Genomic DNA, 20,883 nt, shown 5'->3' on the forward strand with positions numbered 1-20,883 from the left:
TTGAGGGGGAGCTTTAGATATTCAGTATCCTATCCCAAAGACACTTTATTTTGATGCATACCTTGATTTTTATGGATTGATTTTGATGAACCTCCTTATGTTACAATACTTGCTTTAATTATAAGTTTATACCTTGAGATGAGTTCTATAAAGGTTGTCTTGTCTCAAACCTTGAGTCTTATGAAAATAAGCTGAAATATATTTTTGAGATTGACAATCTTATTGAACATTATCTTAGGATTCTAAACTCTTAAATGGAATGATCAATTGAGGGGGAGAAAGAAAATTTCAGAAGGAGAGGTCTTATTGGACTTAATTGCATAAATCTATAGCTAAAGGAGAGAGAAAGAATACTAAATGAAAAGTAATCCTAATACTCTCCAATATGTATCATCTGAAACTTAAATCTGAAAATTTTTATGATACACCTTGAGGCGTGTTATTTGGTTAGTATATCTTATGCATCACTCATGAACCAAATTACAAATCTTGAGAGCCTCTAATTTAATGAAACAGGGGGAGAACAATGTATTAAATTTTCTTGAGTATCTCTTAGAAAATCTATTTTGAACCTCACTAATGAGTTTTAATTGGCTTGCTCTTTAGAACTTCTATTTTGTGCCAATTCATTATTTTATGTATCAAATTGTGCTTATTTTCTAAAGGAATAAAAGAAAGTCTTTAAAAGAGCTCAAAGATGTATCAAAAATTGCATAAACTCATATTTTGGTATTTGTGCCCCAATGCTCTTATTATCATAAAAGAACTTTGAAGTCATTAAGAATTAATGATCCAACATGATGATATGTTTTTCCAAATATATAAGTTTTGATCTTTTACTCTGAAAATTAATTAAATTGCTCTCATGTTGATAAAATACTTAATAGATTGGGCAAAAGGTCTTAAATGAACAAGCTTTCATACTTAGTGAAGAGAGGTTAGATTTCCACTCATATTTTTCCTTGAATATCATTTGTGGTACTTCTTGAATTAACCTAAGGAAGATTCCACCTACACTTGATTAGAAAACTATCTGTGGTATCAAATTAAAAAACCTCTTGAATTCACACTCGATGTGTTCTGCTCTGATCTTTGTACTTAATGTTTCACTATCTTTTTGATGATGTCAAAAAGGGGGAGAAATATCTAAGTATATGCTATATACTCGGAATGCTTTATTACTTTGAATTGAATACAAATCAGCTTAAAATTTAAATATGTTGATTGTGTTAAGCTGATTAAATCTAAAGCATTATCATGAAGTATGTTTTTAAATATATATGTTTTCTACCTCATGCAACTTAGCTATGTATTACTTCTAGAAATCAATATCTTTTATATTGCATATACTCCAAGTTTTGTCATCATCAAAAAGGGGGAGATTGATGACCCAAAGATTGATTCATAGATTGATTTTGATGATCACAAAACCTTGAAGTATAGATACTAATGTTTATGTTGCAAGGAGAAAGATATTTATTTTGCAAGGAACATAGCAAGTTGGAAGAACACAAGAAGGCCTCCAAAGCTCTCAAGTTGGAAGAAAGCTACAATTTATTGGCCCAAGCTTAAAGTTCAAAGGATTCAATTTGGAAGAGTAAAATCAAAGGAAAAATTCAAAAGAATAGTCTTCGAGTCGACTCCTGAGGATTTCGAGTCGACTCCAATGTTTACCGAGTCGACTCCGGAGAAGTTTGAGTCGACTCCTAGGAGTCACAGGCAGAAAAGTCAGAGAGCAGTTTTCGGGTCTGAGATTCGAGTCGACTCCAGTGGAACGCGAGTCGACTCCGATGGTTGGTAGGTCGACTCCAAAGAAAGCAAGAGTCGACTCTCAGCGGAACACAAGGAAAAAGTCAGAGAGCGTTTTTGGGACTCTGAGATTCGAGTCGACTCCCGCATTGCACGAGTCGACTCCGAGACTCCGCGACCATCAACAGACAGAAAACCAAGTTACTGCCTCTAAGATTCGAGTCGACTCCCAGACAGCTCGAGTCGACTCCAAGACAGCTTCACATCAAAAAGGCAGAAGACCAAGTTTCGCAAACTGAGAGCCGAGTCGACTCCAAGGAAGTTCGAGTCGACTCCAAGACTGGACGAGCCAAAAGACAGAGGATCGGGAGTTCGGGCTCTGAGATTCGAGTCGACTCCCAGGACAGTCGAGTCGACTCGAGAGGACAAAATTCAAAATTGGATCCACGGACTTCAGTGGATGAGCCGACTCCGAAATTGCCAAGTCAGCTCCAGAAGTTGGCGAGTCGACTCCGGGTTAAGACGAGTCGACTTCCAGTCAAGGCATGCACTTTAATTCAAATTTGGAACAGTGGCCGAGTCGTCTCCAGTAAAGCACGAGCCGACTCCTGCAACAGGCGAGTCGACTCCTGATCGCGCGAGTCGACTCCGATCCCAACGGTAATATTGTCAGGAAGTGCAGACTGTGTCCAACGGCTCTATTTTTGTCTCTAACGGCTATATTCTTGTTTCCACGCCATCTAAAGCTATAAAAACAAGAAGTGAGCTAGGGGAGAACTTATGGAAGTGGGAGAGATCATTTAGGAAAGAGATTCCAAAGAGATTACAAGGAAAATCTCCCATAAGCACAAAAGGGCCATTCAAAGTAAAATAGAGAGAAGAAGAGCATCCAAGTGAATCCCAAAGCTTCCTCTCCATCCGTGTGCTGCCTCGGTGATCCTCTACTTCGTGCCAAATCAGAAGAGGGTCAAGTAAAGAAGAAGCCGAGCTCCTTCATCTTCAAAACTCGTTTGAGGGCTTCTCTTTACTCTATTTGTTTATATTGTCATATTTGCTTGTTTAAGAAGCTTTGTTTTGTTTTATACTTTGTTTTAATATCTTGTAACTTGATTCAATCAAGGGATTGAATCAAGGGGTTAAGGTTTGTTGGTGAGCCAAAGGGAAAACCAACTGTGTAAGGTTTGTTGGTGAGCCAAAGGGAAAACCAACTGTGTAAGGTTTGTTGGTGAGCCAAAGGGAAAACCAACTGTGTTAGGTTTGTTGGTGAGCCGAGGGTAAAACCAACGAGTAGGGTTCGATTGTGATCCCGGGAAAACAATCGGAGTGGTTCTAGTCGGTGAGCCTGGGAAAACCGACCGAGTTCGTTGTGCGCTCGTAAAACAACAAGTTGGGTTGTGAGCTTGTAAAAAACAACCGGCTGTAATTGGTAGGATTATAGTGAAATTCCCAAGAGGTCTTGGGGAGTGGATGTAGGTGCTGGGGTGCACCGAACCACTATATGTCCTTTGTGTTTGTGATGCTTTTTGTCATTGTCTATCTTGCTCACTTACTTACCTAGATAAATTGCATGCTTAACTCTTATCCGCGCATCCTTTAGTTGCAAGCATATCAAATTTACTTAATCAAGTCTCATTCGATAAATCAACCTATTGCTAAGTTTAAATTCCACTGTGCAACTATACAACTTAGCATAATTAATTGAAAAGTGTTAGAAGTAGCTTAAAAGTTTTATAAAACCCAATTCACCCCCCCTCTTGGGTTGTATCTACTGGGCAACATAACTTGATATTAGTGTTATCGATTATCTAAGACCGGAAAAGTGGTCTTGAAATTAGTATCTGTACCAACCTCCATTCGTTCACAACTGCAACACCTAGGAGTACCATCAAGCTCATGTGAGGGACAATACTTTTGTAGCCAGAAAGGGTGAGCCCGGTATTCAACAAGGCCACTTCGATTTGTTGGAATCTGCAAGAAAAATCATGATGACAGACTGATAAAACACAAATTTTAAGCAGTAAAAAGAAACTATACGCATGTAAGTAATATCACTCAAATTTTAGAAGCATGCAATCTTAAAACATTCAAATAACACACACATAAATCCAAAAGACTCCGCAGAGCATATAAGTGATACACGGATTACAATGACAACTGGGATTAAAAGCATAGACAGAGATAAGTATCACAGATGATGTTATCTAGTGTTGACTGTTGAGGAATACAGAACTTCTGGAAATGCAATCAGTGGCATTACAATTCTATCTCATTGGGGATAAATACAAATGATGACACAGGGCAGCTTTTTCTTGCTTAGGCAGGCTTCTAAAATTGAAAACGTACATATATTTTACTTCAAAGATTTAGAGTACAACTCATTTTATTTTAATGACAGACAAAAGTTAGGAAAAAAGTCTAATGGATGATGCAAGACTTTTGCAATTCATAGTACTTCTATCATATGATAAAAAGATAAGCCACACAAACCAGAGAAATTACTTATTATAGTTATAGAAAAATGATACTGAAGCAATTGTCCAAATGGTTTACATAGACCATGCCAATGGTGTAGCTCATTAACAATGTTGACTACCACCTTCAGGTCTTTCTTCTTCCCGTTTCACCCTTAGGAATCCAAAATCACAGCTCTGCTCAACTCAACCAAGTCTTAATCCCAAACTAGCTTGGGTCAGCTGCATGAGTCCTTTTCGGCCATTCCGCTCGGTTTAGGGCCACGCTTTCTGAAAGATGCTGAGATATCATGATCACATGAATTTTAAAAAAAAATGCTAAGTTGGTGCGAACACCACAGGGAGACACAGTACTTATCCAAGGGTATAAAATAGGTGTGGATGTTTTGCCAAACATAATTTACATTTGGTCAAATTCCATATTATTGTACTTTACATAACAATCATTGAAAGGAATTCTACATTGCTCAGAATAAGAAATATTAGTCCATTCAGGTGCACTGATATTTAACACTAAATAGATGTATATATTTAGGGTCTATAACAGAGAAAGATGGAAAGTGCTGCATTTTAGCAAATGGCATAGCTGAATATAAATTTGGAAAGATAGAATACTTACATAGTGCTTGCAGACATCACATTTTGGGTAATAAAGTTCCCTGTAGCAAGACTTGTGATATGGGAAATTCTCATACATAGAGAACTGTGCCCAAAAAACAAAATAATAAGCTTGAAGCTTTTCAAGGATGATAATCACTGTGAACTAGCTTCCTTACCTCATAATCAGATATTGGTTGATTGCACGCATGGCAACGAAAACAGTCTGGATGCCAAAGAGATCCCATACAACTGAGATAGCGCCCATGACCAATTTCATTTTTGCATCCAGCACATATCCTACACCAAGATTTTGTTTCAGTGAAATCCAATTTGATGCTTCTTATTCGTTACAAGAAAACGAGAAACATTACAACACTGAGGTGAGACAAAAGATCAATTTTTTCTTGTTGGGCTATACGTGTATATGATTCCATCCAAAACAGGATGCCAGTTTTCCAATGTGACACTGACACTCAAAAGTGTATGGGAATTGGAAAGCTACTTAGCTCATGGTAGTAACCGAGCATGTGCAATGCATGTCGGAGGGAAACAAGAAAAGAGTATAAGCGATAGAGTACAACCTCTTTAGGAGTCAAATCAAAAAGTCCAATCTATTTGGGGTTGAATTAGAGAAAGATATTGAGTCCAACATGTTTGAGAGTTTCATGAAGGGGTTCAATTTGATTGGAAAAGAAGGAAGAGAGCACAGCTAGTGGGTTGATAAAAATAAATTTTAAGATAAATAGGAAGGGTACTCTTGGTATAAAAAGTGACAGACAGAATCAACAAGGAATACTCCTTGATTCAAAACTGTCATTTTTATATATAGTATAGATATTGTATCTCAAAGATGAATGTGGTTTTTAACTACAATCCCTGCCTTTTCTTGCTTCATTCTGACTTTGCAACTCCCAGGAAACCTTGTAAGGTCAGGTTGCTTCCTAGTTGCGCAAGTTCCAAATTCATAAATGATATAATCAGTCTACCTCATCACTAATGTACATTTTTGTCTAGACCATGAATTTGGCAATAACTCATGAAGGTTTGACATACTTCATAGGACATAGAACAGTCTAAAATTTTAACAAATCATGATTTGATCCATAAATCCAGCTCTATATACACAACAGTAGTCTTCTTGGCGAAGTTTAAGGCTTAGAGCAAAATCACTTAGTTAAATTCATAACATTGATAATTCAAATATGCTGCTTTTTTGTTTTCCTTCCTTTCCCTTTTGATGATATAGATGACGTGTTATGAAATTACATCCTGCAATGTAAAATTTGCTATCTGGGGGCCTATACCTTGATAAGGAATAACCAGGATAGGATCTTGGTTCCTAAAATCAATACCACTTTGATTTCCCTGAACTTTGGGAGTCAAACTTATGATGTTCACTTAATTTCTCACAACTAAATTTTAAAATAGAGTCAATATAAGATCCAACGGTGATATTCAATGGTTATCAACATTTGTTCTTTTGAGCAAAATAGCTATTAGCATTTGTTCTATAGATTTCATCCAACTTGGCAATTTATGTGAACCAATAAAAAAAAAACAGAGATTCCAGCAATGCAACATCGTGGCTAAAAAATCAAAATCATATTTGACAACAATAATATCACGGCCAATGCATTGTTTTATGATTCTTTTCTGATACATGTAAATCTTGCCATAGATCATAAACTTTAGTAACAGGTTGGTAAGTGTTCTGTTATAGCGGCACCCAAATACAAAGATTCCCACCAAAAGCACGATTGTAGCGCTTGAATATTTACACCAGCATTGGGGACTATGAATTAAAATTAGACATCCACTGTTGTGCTCTGGCAGTCAACATTTTTTGAAGGTTTTAAAGCTCAGTCGATCCTTATCTTTCATTTACTTGCATATACAACTTATTAGGCACCATATACCTCCTTACAACACTAACTAGTATGAACAAGAAAATCCATTCCTAAAAACACAAGAAACAAACCAAGAATATCTACCTCACAAATGCATCTTGGTTTCTCGTCAGAAAGTAGATATTGCAGGTATTAAGCATATGATAAAACAGAGTGCGCCAACCAACTCCATGAAAAAAAGTACCTGAAGCCTGAGGGAAATAAAACCTGCGGTGGTTGATCAGTCTGGCCATTAGAGCGGGGAGGAGAGTCAACATTCAAACTTTCTTGCAAAGCCCTAGCAAGCTGTTCATCTTCCTCCGCATAAGATTTGTTATCTAAAGAAAAGTAACAAACTGGTTAATGAAAAACAATTGAGGCACATAAAATACATGCATCGAGTGTAAATCTTCAATGGAAAGTTTGATTAATAGTTATTTGCAAACAATTTCTGGAACCAAAGGAAAAAACCAAAATAACAGAAAGGGGAAAACACAATGAAAGCTAAGAGAAAACTGTAACAAATATCCACCTTTCTATGCCAGATAGCACTGAAAGAAAACATGACTCAATAAATGAAACAAGAATGTTACTCAGTATCAACAATAAAAATACTGAAATACCACATCCTTAGTCAAGGTTCGGGCGGTACGAGGCGTACCGTACCGATTCAATACCAGTACACGGTATGGGGTGCGAACCGGCCATGTATAATACTATACTGACATTATGATAGTATGACACCAGTATGGGGCCTGGTACCTAGACGGCGTACCTTGTTCTCAATATTCAACATTAGGGTTGTTTTTTGAAAGTATATAGGATGGAAAGGAGCTTAAGCCTATACAAGCGAAAAAGGTATGAGTGTGCCTTTGCTCCACTACTTGCAGCTAGATGTTCTATAATCTATAAAGTGTAAACTTGTTAAACGTAAAGGCCAGTAGTTTCCAAATTCTAAATCTCATCTCAAATCCCATCTACTATATCATTTTTTCAACATTTGAAATAATGGCTAGATTTCTTAGTTTTTATTTAAGAATGAAGCACAGGGCAAAGACGAATACGAAATAAAGCATTGGCATATTTAGTTTATTTTCTGATATTTATTTCTTTTGTAATCTAATCGCCTTTTTATTTTCTTTAGCAATTTGCTTTTAAACCGTTGAAGCATACAACAAATCACTAAATACCCGCATAACTGTACTTTTGTTTGAAAACAATAAATAAACAATACAGAAAAACCATTTCACATATCAGAATTGATACATCAACTATAGTAAGAAATTTTCTGCTCTGATATATTGATTTCAAAGATGGAGATGGATTAATTGTTTGACAAAGACTTTGCACCCTTGACATGGGGTTCGACCCAGAGTACCTGTGTCACTGGTTTGCGCAGATGCCTTTAATGAAGATTTCTCATACTTTTTTTTTGTTTTGAAGGACATATGCAACTAACACTGTCATAATTACTGTAAAAATAGCAAAATCCATTCCTAAACAAATATCATAGAGACCAGTTGGCAGATCTCTTTGCCAAGCCATACAAAATGTAATATTGTAATTCAAAAAGGTTACTGATCAGTGAAAAAATTATATTAAGGTTCCCTAAGAAAATCGAACGTACCCATAGAATGATCGAGGAAGCTATTTATGGAAGGTGATCTAGGCAACTTTCTCATTGTTTAACTATGACATATATATTTTTGCTGGTCAGCCAGTAAAATCTTAGAATTTCCAGAGGGTTGCATTGGGTTGAGATGAATTTAGAAAATGGAAATGTGGATCTATCATTGCAATGGGCTAATGCAAATGCACCAGAGCAGCTCTTTCTTTAGTTTCATCTGCATTTCTGAAAGATATATATTTTTGATGAATCAAAATTATGCCACTTCTACTGATATCGCGAAAATTTGCTGCTTGAAGCTGTTGTTAAAGCCATATTCTTGAAGAAGCTGTTGTTAAAGCCATACTCTTGAAGAAGCTGCAAGAGTTGGCTAACAGCTAGGCTTCAGTATTTGATCATATTAACAACTGACTCATGCCCCTGCCCTCAGTGTTGTTCATAGGACACCATCAGGCTAGTATCTTCTTGAAGTTGTCATCTTTTTCTCCCCTCTGTTTGAGTACCTGATTACTACAACGAGTTTTCTTCCTTTAAGGAAGATGGACTCTGACTTTTCGATGTTAGGTTAAGGTTTCTTCCAAGGTCCGCCGAACAGGTACTGAGACCCATACCAATTGGCGGACATGTAGGTACGGTACCGGCTTGGTATCGTACCAACACACGGTATACTTGGGCGTGCCGGTTCCACACCGGCACACCCAATTTTTTTTTTTGAAGTTTTTCAAATTGATTTAATTAGTAATCAATCTTTTTTATCTTTTTCAATGATTTTAAGTCTAATTTGACTTTTTTTATATTTTTTTATGGTTTTTGATGTTTCTATGATACAAATCATAAAATAATTAGTGAGATGTTGCATGCTACAAGAAGCAATATGAAATATCCTCAAATCAAGTAGTGAGGTAAAAAATATAAAATAATACAATCGATTATATATATTTAAAGTACAACATACATATCGATATCTAAAATCTCGTCGAGTGGCGAAATCTCTTGTAGATATCCGGATCATCCATAGATTTTTCATAAATCTACAATATATAATCCGAAAAGTAAAAATTTTTATGTCATCATATAGATCATCCATAGATCTACAATATATAATAAAATCAAGCCCAAATCAAAAATTTTGTCATGATCTCTCCTTATTTTGCAAATTTCGAGCTATTTTTTCAAGCTCCCAAAAACAATTGTGGGAATGAGATAGGGAAGAGGAAGCACACCTTATTTAAGCTTGGATTTTCCTTCAATCGTACTGAATCAGTGTGATTTTTGCCGTAAGGAGAAGGGAGAAAGCCGGAAAGCTTAGAAACGATGTTCGGAAGGCGTTTTCGGGCCTTCCCAACATCTTTTAATTAGCAAACAAAGAAAAAGGAAGGGGCCTAATTCAAAACCGAATCGACTCGATGCGAACCGGACGATTCGCACAGAGTTCGAACAGAACCGACCGGTTCCAAGCCGGTTCAATCCCGTTATAGGCTGGTTCCGTTCGGTTCGGTCAGGTTCTGGCCTTTTCCGACCAGTTTCGTTCGATTCAGAACGGTACGGAGCCGAAACTGACTCCAATAGGAGAACCGACCTAGTTTTCCATCAGGTCGGCTCGGTATGGGCCGAACTGAGCGGTTTGGTCTGGTTCGGCCTTAGTTTCTTCCATCTTTCCATCTTTTATTTATTGATAACATTATAGATGTTGAGATCCCACCAACCAATCCAAAAACGAGATAATTTCATAAATAATGCATAAAATATGTAGCATCCAACAACTAAACAAATTCTAGTGTGCCAAAAAAAATTTAAAAATGAGCACATACATTGTGATTCTAGATTCCCATATAAACTAGTCACATCATAAATTGTTTTTCTGGACTCGGCCGAACTCTGTCGGGATGGAAAAGTCACCTAGCCTAGTGAGCTTGGGGCTAGCTAGGAGGATCTGACCTAGCTAGCCGAAATCGTCGAGCAAGAGAGGGCAAGACCGCATGATTTCGCTGGGGCCCCACCCCCTTCTTTTCATTTTCGGTGGATTTCCTCCATGGGGTCAATTTTCTCTCACCATTTTGGGAAGATGGGCAACAGGAGACCGCGAAATCGCCGGTCTTCTCCCTCTATTTCTTTCTCTTCCTCGGCTTTCATGACCACCATGAATCTCCTCCTCTCCCTCTCTCCTCTTCTTCCCCCTCTATCTTTCTTGTCTCTCCCTATCTCTACTGCGAGCTTGCCGTGCTCTATCTTCGCTAGATCCATGACCTCTGCACTCATCAGAGCCTAGGAAAGACTCCTATCTTCTTCCTTATCCTTCTCATCTTGGCTTGGGTTGGAGTTCATCATTGGCCAAGAAATCCACCAAAAATCAATGAAGAAAACCCCCTATTCATGTCCCCTATTTTGACCTTGATTTCCCTCTTTCCAGTTGTCTCTGCCGCCAGCATTCATCACCAAGTCCCTCGGCCTCTCCCCCATGCCGACCTTGGCCTATACCGGAGCTCTAGCCACCAACGAGCAGGGTAGGGCCTGAAAAATGATCAAGCCAAAAGAACCCCTGGTCGGCCTTATTTTCCAATGTGATTTTGCACCTCTTTGCGCTGATTACCGTTACCGACCGTGCCTTGCCACCTGTTACAAACCTCCGACTGCACCGCCATCCTCTATAATCGTGGTGGACTGCCACCGGCCAGCTATAGCCGTGAAGCCTCCTCTTCCTTTGTTCTATCTAGCAACACGGGCACATGCTTTCATATTTTGCCACAAAAAAGGAGATTCCATCCCCATGTTGAATCCTTTTTTTCTCTACCTAATCTTTAGATCTCTTTTGAGGGTCCTATCTCCTTCCTTGTGTACCCCTGGGTGGACCACTATAGAGGGCTCTAGACCGACTCCATTGTGATCATCTGGCCAGTCCTTCCACTACCCCCCTAGTTTGGGTATGAAGCCTAATCTATTCCATTTTAGTCCCCTAAGAATTTTTATTGAACCTTGTGATTTTTGGACGAACAGAGATAAGCAACCCTGACACTCTTTACAATGTTTTGTATTACCGATCAAATTTAACTATATGAATTATGAAATTATAAAATTATGAAATTATGATATTATGTTTGACATGATTGATCCAATATTTTCTTGAAAATTTAGGATCAAGCATATGAATTATGAATAATTCATATTTTATGTCAAATAGCATGGTTTCATGAATCTTTTGCTATTAATGATTTATTTATGAATTATGATTTCTAAACTATAAAAAGTTGCATTTTTCTATAAAAATGATATATATGGTATCCCGTCTATTACAACCCCATCATGGGTATAAGACCTTAGCATTTAGTTTGAGAGTATTGTTTTATACTATGATATGGCTACTTATAAAATTTGCATGATTTATGCACATGCAACAATATATAAAATTTGCATGATTTATGCATATACAACAATATGATTGGTTGTATGACTTCTTGTATTGTACTGTTATTACAAAATGCTCTATTTACATGGCTAAATGGCTTAATAAATTTATACACTTGAAATTGAAACCATATTTATTAAATTTGCATGATTTATGCATATGCAATAGTATGATTGGTTTGATGAGTTGTTTTATTATACTATTATTATGAAATTATCTATTTACATGGCTAAATGGCTTAATGAATTAGGACTATATTTATGTTATACACTTGCAACCGTATTTATGAATCTGCATGACTTATGCATACATGATTGGATTTTCATGTCACAGTTTATTATACTATTATGTATATGAAATACTTTAATTTGCAGTGAAAGTTATTCTCTAAATGGTGCGTTAAAATCATGTAAAATTTATGTTGATCCGATTAAGCAATGCAAGGTTACTTACTGAGTTATGAAGCTCACTCTTCCCTTTGTTCTCTTTTTCCATTGCTAGGAGCAGGGAGGATAGTTCAGGTTTGATAGTTGAGACAATAAGCTGGGAAGCACAATAGTAGAATCTAATTGGTTGGTTATTAATAGATCTGGTTTATGGTCATGGTGAAGTAGGGATTTATGCAGTTTTTGTATATTTAAACTTTAGATTTAGAAGCTCTGTACTAATACTTTCTTTACTTAATAAATGGGAAAAAAAATTGGATCACTTTTATTATGTACTTTATAAGATGCATTTTATACAAATCCTCTATTGTGGGCTTCATGCTATTGTGGGCGATACCCCATGAAAGCACGGCCATTTCATGTTCTAGATTTGGGACGTGACATAGACTACTAGAAACAATGAAAGAATTGATAGAAGAATGATAGCTTCACAGTCAAGTAAGATCAAACAGTTTGAACTTTGAATAAAAGTTACAATAAAAGCTGAAAGACAATTCTTACCAATCACCTTTCCCTTTTCCTGTTCTTCTTCTGATAGAGAAAGTGCAATAGCATGATCTATATCTTCATTTCCAGACTCTGACTGGATATCCTACATCCATAGTTCCCAATACTATGAGATTTGCAAGAATAAGACACAGCACAATGTGTTGCATGTAATAGACCACAAATACTACATTATAGAGATTCAAAGGAAGGAGTCAAATGCAAAAAGTATAATTTTATATCGAATAGAAATTGCATAAGATAATATTTTTGACACCAGAGATTGTTAACATGCTAAAGAATTAATGCCTTTGGCTGATGCTAATATTCAGCGCATTTCGATGGTTTAGATGGAACCCTATTTCTTGTTCTATGATCCATATTTTGATACATGGTCTGCAGTACCGATCCGTACTGGTCCGTACGTACCGGTCCGGCCTGAGACCGGTACCGGATTAGTGTGGAATCCGGTACCGGTAGCTTATCATTGGAGAACCGGTACGGGACCGGTACCGACCGGTACGGGACCGGTACGTACTGGTCCGGGCCGCCACCGGTACGCCGACCGGTACCAGTACGGCGGACCTTGTTTTGATGTATTATGACCATTTGGAAATGAGGGGAAAAACAGAATTCAGTGACATATGAGGAACTTAGCAAGTGTTTGGCCTGAATGGAAGCCTATCATAGCAGTGCAATAATCAGCCTTGCCAGCAAATTTAGTTAATATATTCATATTACTACCAGATTCAAACAACAAAAGGAGCTACTTTCATTAAGATCTAACATCTATAATGTATTGCCTTCTTATCAGCAATGGTATGACAAGCTTCCATTCAGAAATCTTCAATTGAATATAGCGGTGAGCTTATAAAGGTTGATAAATCTTACACTGGAATAGTTATCTGAGGTCTTCTTGGTGCCAAAGATGAAAAAGCAACCAATTCTTGTTCTTCATGTAATTATTGTAATTACTGAAAGGGTATGATAGAAAAGAGATGGTCAAGGAGAACTTGCTTTGTTGTAAATTGTCCAATGCTCTTGTGGATATAATTAGAATGTAATTACCATTGTTATCAACTGATAAAAAATTGTCTGAGGAACATCAAACTGTCAATAATGTTACTTCAGATGCCATTTAAGCAAGACTGCACTATTAATATGAGAGATTAATTCAGACAAAAAGTAATATGGTGGAAGTTCAACAACACATGACGATGAATTGAAGGAATAAGAAGGATGAAATGAAGAATATCACCTTAAATTGGGAGAATAAAAGAGAAGTTATAGCTTCTTTAACAATTCTAGGATCACTTGATTATTGAAGTTTGGTATGAAAATTATTAATGTTTTATTTAAAGTTTGCCTCTTTATATTTCCCAGTCTTGGATATGAATTATAATTTGACTGCAGCATAACATAACTATTTAGGGGATTAAAAAGTCGTATAGAAGAAAGGAAAAAATTCAGGCAAATGTGATTACCCAGGAACCAAAAGTCTCATTCCACAACTTATCATCCGCAGATTTTCCATGGTATTGGCCTCCTGAAATTTTAAGGCTGGGTCCTTTTAAAATTTTATTCATCCAACCCATAATGCTAGGGCTGTTAGCTGAATAGGGCCAGAAAATATTTTCCTGCACTGAAAAAAAAAATGTTTCAACAATTAAAACATAAACAATTAAGAGAGGTGGTGTCACAACAAGAACATATACAAGACATATAAAACTGATTGCATGGCTATATGCAAAATTTTGACTGACTAGTTTCAAGAGTTAAATATTGAAAAGCTTTCAGTGATTATAGATGATAAGGAACTTCATACTTAGCATGCAGAAAGAGGAGCGTGGGGTGTAAGGCAGCTTGCAAATCTCACATACAATTGACATTATTAATAGCTGTTGAGACTTCATTCTTCTAAACCTCAAAGTCTAGTTGTAGGAAAGGCTTGTGTTTCATCCACTGCATGCAGTTAGATGTTTGAGCTTTGCTCACTTTACTATGTTTTTCACATTTGGCATGTCATTAACTTGCAATTTTATTGCAAGCAATTTGGATGACAGAGTCCAGTATGAGTCCAGTATCAGAATTCTAGACTCCAATACAAATTAGAGGTGTGTTGCCGGATAAGCAGATGTTCTTTTTTCTGGCTAATAACACTATAAGATCCTTTTGAGTTGTATAATATAAAAAATATAGGTCTCTAAAAATTCAAAATAATAATTTAACGTGCATGCACAGATTTGGTGGAGTGTCCAAGGTAGATTGCATATCCAGGATAACTGCTTTTGCAAGAAAACCATGAAGAAACTCACCTAAGTAGTTGGTCAGCAAAGAAGCTTATCAAGAATTTCAAATTCATGGAAATGATCAATATCAATCTTAGGTGTAGTATATCAGATAGTTTTGAAGAAAATAGAATAGGATAACCAGCTTTTTTCTAAGAAAATTAGCTCGACAGTCCGCTCATCAAAGTAGACAACTGTGACATAGCTGAACCAGTTTACAGTTAGCAGAGAGCTCTTTTTGACACCCTTGCCACTATGCCACCTACTCTCAGATTTATGCCTACAGCCAATGATAAGTTTGGCTATTGGAGAAAAGATGGCAAGAAAATAAACAGGCATTGGCAGTTCAGTTATTCACTTGTACTTGAGAAACTAGAATAGTCAAAATAAATTCTAGATGACAATCACCTACAAAAGACATCCAACATGTTATTGACTTGATCCCAGGTGCAATATTACCTGTTCTACCAGCTAATCCCATTAATCATACAGAACACAGTGAGATAAAGCCACATGTAGATATGAGTTCATAGAATTTTCATTTGATAAAGCATGGGCCATTTTATTGTCCCATAGTCGTTAGTGCCTGGGAAAGTAAAAAGTTTAAGAATGCATGTGCAGAGCCTCGGAATTAACAAGATAGCCCTCAGTTGTTGCTTACGATATCATGGTAAGAAGATCACACCCTAAGCAAAAAAGATATGTAGTCTATTAGATGATAGCTTGGCCCCTAACCACACATAGCCAAACCATCCTACCATATTTTCAGTCACTTAGGATCTTAAAGCAAGAGTTAGAAATTACATATTAAAATATGAAATAGTTGGTAGCTTGACATGCATTGCTGAAAGCTTCGTATGAAGCTAAATGTTTCAGCCTTTTGACACATTGAACCAACCAGGTAAATATGTCTTGTTTCATCATTGGCTTGTAAATAAACTGGTCCATGTTCATCTGGGAACACATAAGTGATGACACATAGTCACATACAGTTATGTGGTTTCACCTGAAAAAAAATGTGTATTCCATGAGATCAGTCAGATTTCATCTGAAACTGCATCAGCAAAGGAAATTAAAGATCACTACACAAAGTGATTAGTTTGTGGTATTGAAAGCTTCACATTTCAGCAAAGTTGGCCACTGAACTTGACAGTAATAAGGTTGAAATAGAAGAAATAATACATCAATTTGAAGACTTGCAGTTTCTTAATCATAGAAGAGGAGGACAAAGATGAGGAGACTTTGGTGATAAATCATAAATAGTAATAAATAAAATGTCAAAATAAAGAAAATAGATTTAAAAGATTGACGTTAAATCAAAAATATTCAGATTATCTGGCATTAAAATATTAGCAATACAAAAGACAAAATATGGATGCTAACAGCTTTTTTTCTGATACTAAATATTCTTGCACTCAGGGGAAACTCATATGCACACACAAGAAAAACCAAAAGATGCAAATGACTATCATCAGCCTAGTAAAAGCAATGTTATAAGAATTGGATGTTCAGGCAGCAAAGAAACATCTCGATAAAATAAGGTCTAAATGCTTAAAGGCAGAAAGCATTTATGATGCTCTTCAAACCAGCAACAGGAACAACTTGAGAAACTTGTGATAAAAGCCTGAACATTGAAAGAAAAGAAAAGGAGATCATAACTTCAGAAAGCTACATGTGCTTTGCTACAACATCTGCATTGGGAATCTCACCATATTCCGCTTTACATTTCTTTAGACAAAGCTAAAACTGCTTATAGAAACTGAGAAAACATCAAATAAAGCATGGCACCAGTATGATGCAGGAAGTTAGAAGATAAATAATAAAAAAAAAAAGATTTACATCATCAAATAAGCCACTGTCTTATATACTAGAATCAGATATATGATTCATCCCATACTGGAGGCACTGTAAGCACAAATCCCCACTCAAGCTCCTAGTAGCCCCATCTCACATCAGACCATCTGATCCATGCCTAAGCCCCTCTTTTTAAAAAAGTTGCTTTTGGCTCTAAAAGTGAATTCTGAAATCATCCTTAGAATTCTTCTTCATCACTTTATTTACAACTTCTTCAATTCCAAAGGTTACCTTAACTTTGACTATTTTTCATGTCAAGTTCCCATCTGCCCTCTCAAAATTTCAAAGCCCATCGGATTGCTGCATTCATTCTCCAAAGACCATGTATAATGATTACTATACCATAACTAATTTAATGATAGCCTTGGAACACTCATTAAACCAACTATCGCATACATGTGACGATCGTACAACTATCTAAAGGCACATCTTAAGAGAAGCTAAGTACCCAAAATAAAAAAAAAGCTTTGAATACTGAAATAGTTCAAGACAAAGGAAACTCATCTACAGTATGGATGAACAATAAACAAACAGACTGGGATTTCCTTACACATGGGTTTTGCTTAAGATCGACATGAGAGCAAGATCGACATGAGAGCAGAATGTCATGAGGAATAGAAGTAAACACAATTCCTTGGATTAGTAGAGTCTAAGAGCTCTATCCATAGAAAAAAGAAAAACAAAATTGAGTGTTACCAAAGATTCCAAATCCATTCCACTAGCCAGCTCTTTGTGATCAACTTAACAATGAAAATACAGCGCTACCAATGGTAGTTGATGATTATATTGCATCAAAAGAACTTGATAACAGAAAGAAGTATCAACACCATCTACAGCCACTGATAATAGAAAGAGGAAGCCTGCTAAAGATCTTACGTGTCCAAGATAATGCACTCTGACATCCTACTGAAGTGCCAAAGTACACTGGATTTTTATTTTCACTTAACAAACTTCAGAACGAGAAGAACTCAATCCTAGATTAGGAGAGCATAAACAGGAGAAAAAAACATAGGCAACAGTACACGGATTTGAACCATATAAGAATACGGAGTAAATATGGTTTGCACTCTGCAAGTCTGAACTGGATGAACCATCCAATTGGTTCCCTCCCAAGCAGTGGACGGGGGGTAAAGACATACCATCTAATGGTCAAGATGAACCCAAACATCAGCAAGACTACATGCTTCAAAATGTTTACCATGCCCCTTCAATCATTCATGTAACAAACTCAACAAAACCAAGTAATAGGCTCTATCCCAGTGTCAATTACCATAAGCAAAGTAGCAACTTTAAGACAATCCTTAAAAGATTTTGATTATCCAGTACTAAGTTTGTCTCTTACCTCAAACAGGGTGAAATTTTGTCATAAAATCAAGGCCCCATTCAGATAAATCACATGGCGGTCGCCAAAGGCAATCCCAGACCAGAGACTCAGAGAGCTCAGTTCTACTCTCTTTCCTCTCTTTTTTATTCAGGCTGGGCTCTCTGGAAGCTTAAAAATCAAGCCGACATGAGCTTGGAATTATTTATTCTTGGCATATGGGACGGCAATCCTGAATATGAAGACAAAACGTTGTAAAAAAGAAATCCCGGATATGTTCTCAAGGTGGTACCAAGGTCAAATGGAGGAATGGCTTGCACCAATTATTCTTCTTCCGGGCTTTCATCACCAACGTCAGCGAAAACTAACAAAAAGATTTGGCTGACACTGGAATCACGCTCGTGGGGTATGGCGTCTGTCGCGAAGTTTGGAGTGGTGCGGCGAGTGGGCCGGTCCTCCGCACTTTCCGACCGCAGGCCCTTGGAAAGCCTTTTAGAAGGCGTGGAAAGGAGAAAAGAATCGCGTTTTGGTGTTATTCTTACTTACTGGTTATTCTTGAATAGAAGCAGCAGGTGTTGTGGGGGAATAAACCCATGAAGGGAAGGCAAGCGATTTTTCCTTCCCTTTTTACGCTGGGTGCCAGGAGGGCAGAGAAATCACTCGTTGAGATGAAAGGGCAACTCAGGCTTGTTATGGTCAGACTGTATTTTTTTTTAAAGACTCAGCTACGATAATTGAATAAATTCGGGCAGGCACTGATGGAATGATGCTGTTCCACGACGAGTCACACTCTCTCAAGAGTCTGTGCATGTCTTACATATTATCCTGCCTATTAATTTGTAAGTTAATAAGATGGGCCATGCCTTACATATTGTCTCTACACTTTGCTTACTTCTTGTTATCAAAATCAAGAAGTGTCAGAATTCCTTCTTTCATCATATTCTAAACTTGTTAATAAAATATTTAATTTAGAATTATTAATATTCTCAGTGCCTAATAATATTAGAATCTATGTTTTTTTAGAGATCATACAGTTGACCCAATGTACTCAATTAAGACAATGGCTCAAAATAAAATGTACGGTCTGACATATATATATATATATGTATATATATATAGACACACACACACACATATATGTATATATGTATGTATATTACATCAAGTGAAACTTTTACAGAGGTATACCTAGTTTATCTCTTATAAAAGTTACATCTATATATCAAGTTGTTAAAATTTGAAGAGTTCAAATAGCATGAAGAAATACATTTTTTTGGCTAGTTGATACCTAGGCTAGGAGTCCTCAAATCCAATGATTTTTTTAGTGTATAAGTAATTTAGAAATAGTAAATAACATTCTATGGATTAGATCATCGATGCGGGGTCTCTATTATCTAATTTGAAAAAGATATAAATCCATAAAAATTATACCAAATATAACTTGATACCGAACTGATATTATATTACATTATATATATATATATATATATATATATATATATATATATATATATATATATATATATATATATATAATCTCAAATATCTGTCAAATCATATTATATTTAGTATGGTTGCACACTGGGCTATAATTAGCGAACCTCGAATTCAAACTTGATGGCTCGAATGCGAAGGACAAGCAGCAGAATATTGCACTTTCCAATAAGTAAACATTGCAGAGGCCAGCATACATAGATTGAATCAAGAAAAGATTACTTAATAATCATATTGATTTCACACTCCCTTACATTGAATTTGGTCTAAAATACTCAATTGAATGTTTCTTACAGACTATGGGATGGGTTTCTGTTCCCCAACCAATTTACTAAGATAATAATTTTTAAATAAATACAGGTGGGACTCAAACTCAAATCACTGGTAGCAACTCTCAACATCTTTATCCAAATCAGACCCTTGGCTATTCCTCATGACATGTCCCCTCCTCCAGCTTGGGCTAAATAATGTCAAGCCTAATGGTAGATTGGGCCGAATGAAGGCCAAAAAATCTTATAGTGCCATAAAATAAAACTAGGTCCACCCTTTCTCCTACCAAGTTCCCACTCTCCCACTAACAAAAGCAAAGGGAATGTGCCTTGCCTTTAAGTTTCGACTTTGTTGCTATGGATTCAGCTATGGACCACTAAATGGGAGCTTTTCACAGAATATCACTCATTCCTCTTCACGTTGAGAGGAAGTAAACAATGTCCAAACGCTTTATTAGTAGATGGATGCATTTAAGGATTCAGACTTTAACACACCTACAACTGGTGGTGCACCATGAGGTGAAATTTCTCTGGCCTCTATGTTTCTTTGAAGGAGTTCTTGACATTTTGCCTAGAAACAAAAGAAGCTTCTCATACACCCAACCGTACCTTAGTTTTGATAAAGGTGATGTTGATGCGAATAATACTGTCGGTGCGGGAGTGGGATACTGGTGTGGTGGTCCTTCTCCCATGGTCATTTAGGTGAGAGGAAGGGTGACGTTCGCCTGAGATCAGCATCGAATGTGGCACGTGGGAATGAGTGGCGAGCTTGGCTGCCAAATGGCAATCTAACTAGATCTTATCGGGACCCACTTTAGAAAAACTTACTTGGACGGTTGGATCTGAGTTCAACACTTGGATGGAAAACATAGAGTTCTTCTTTTTTTTTTTTTTTTTTGTGGTGACTCAGTCTGCTCTTTGATTTCTGCTTGGAATGCTGAATAAATTTAGCTTGACCAAGTATAGATCGGAACGATTTTAAAGTTCTA

General features: G+C 36.7%; 1 protein-coding gene across 8 annotated transcripts in view; it reads right to left on the minus strand.

Moving 5' to 3' along the window:
- LOC103720783 (protein DA1-related 1-like) overlaps positions 1 to 18,482 on the minus strand; it is a 34,384-nt gene extending 15,902 nt beyond the window's left edge. The window contains exons 1-8 of one of the 8 annotated variants that reach the window (XM_008810671.3): positions 18,153 to 18,482; positions 15,761 to 15,962; positions 14,153 to 14,310; positions 12,684 to 12,765; positions 6,912 to 7,044; positions 4,997 to 5,117; positions 4,840 to 4,923; positions 3,598 to 3,717 (exon numbers count right to left, since the gene is read on the minus strand). In XM_008810671.3, the coding sequence (XP_008808893.2) occupies positions 3,598 to 3,717; positions 4,840 to 4,923; positions 4,997 to 5,117; positions 6,912 to 7,044; positions 12,684 to 12,765; positions 14,153 to 14,310; positions 15,761 to 15,845 (783 nt within the window). In that variant the 5' untranslated portion in view covers positions 15,846 to 15,962; positions 18,153 to 18,482. Of the gene's footprint in view, positions 1 to 3,597; positions 3,718 to 4,839; positions 4,924 to 4,996; positions 5,118 to 6,911; positions 7,045 to 12,683; positions 12,775 to 14,152; positions 14,311 to 15,364; positions 15,583 to 15,760; positions 15,963 to 18,152 lie in introns of those variants that run through there. The other 7 variants (XM_008810667.3, XM_008810672.3, XM_008810674.3 and 4 more) reach the window with 7 other exon arrangements.
- Between the last annotated feature and the right edge of the window lie 2,401 nt (positions 18,483 to 20,883).

This window comes from Phoenix dactylifera, chromosome 16, assembly GCF_009389715.1.
Source record: "Phoenix dactylifera cultivar Barhee BC4 chromosome 16, palm_55x_up_171113_PBpolish2nd_filt_p, whole genome shotgun sequence".
Taxonomy (NCBI): domain Eukaryota; kingdom Viridiplantae; phylum Streptophyta; class Magnoliopsida; order Arecales; family Arecaceae; genus Phoenix; species Phoenix dactylifera.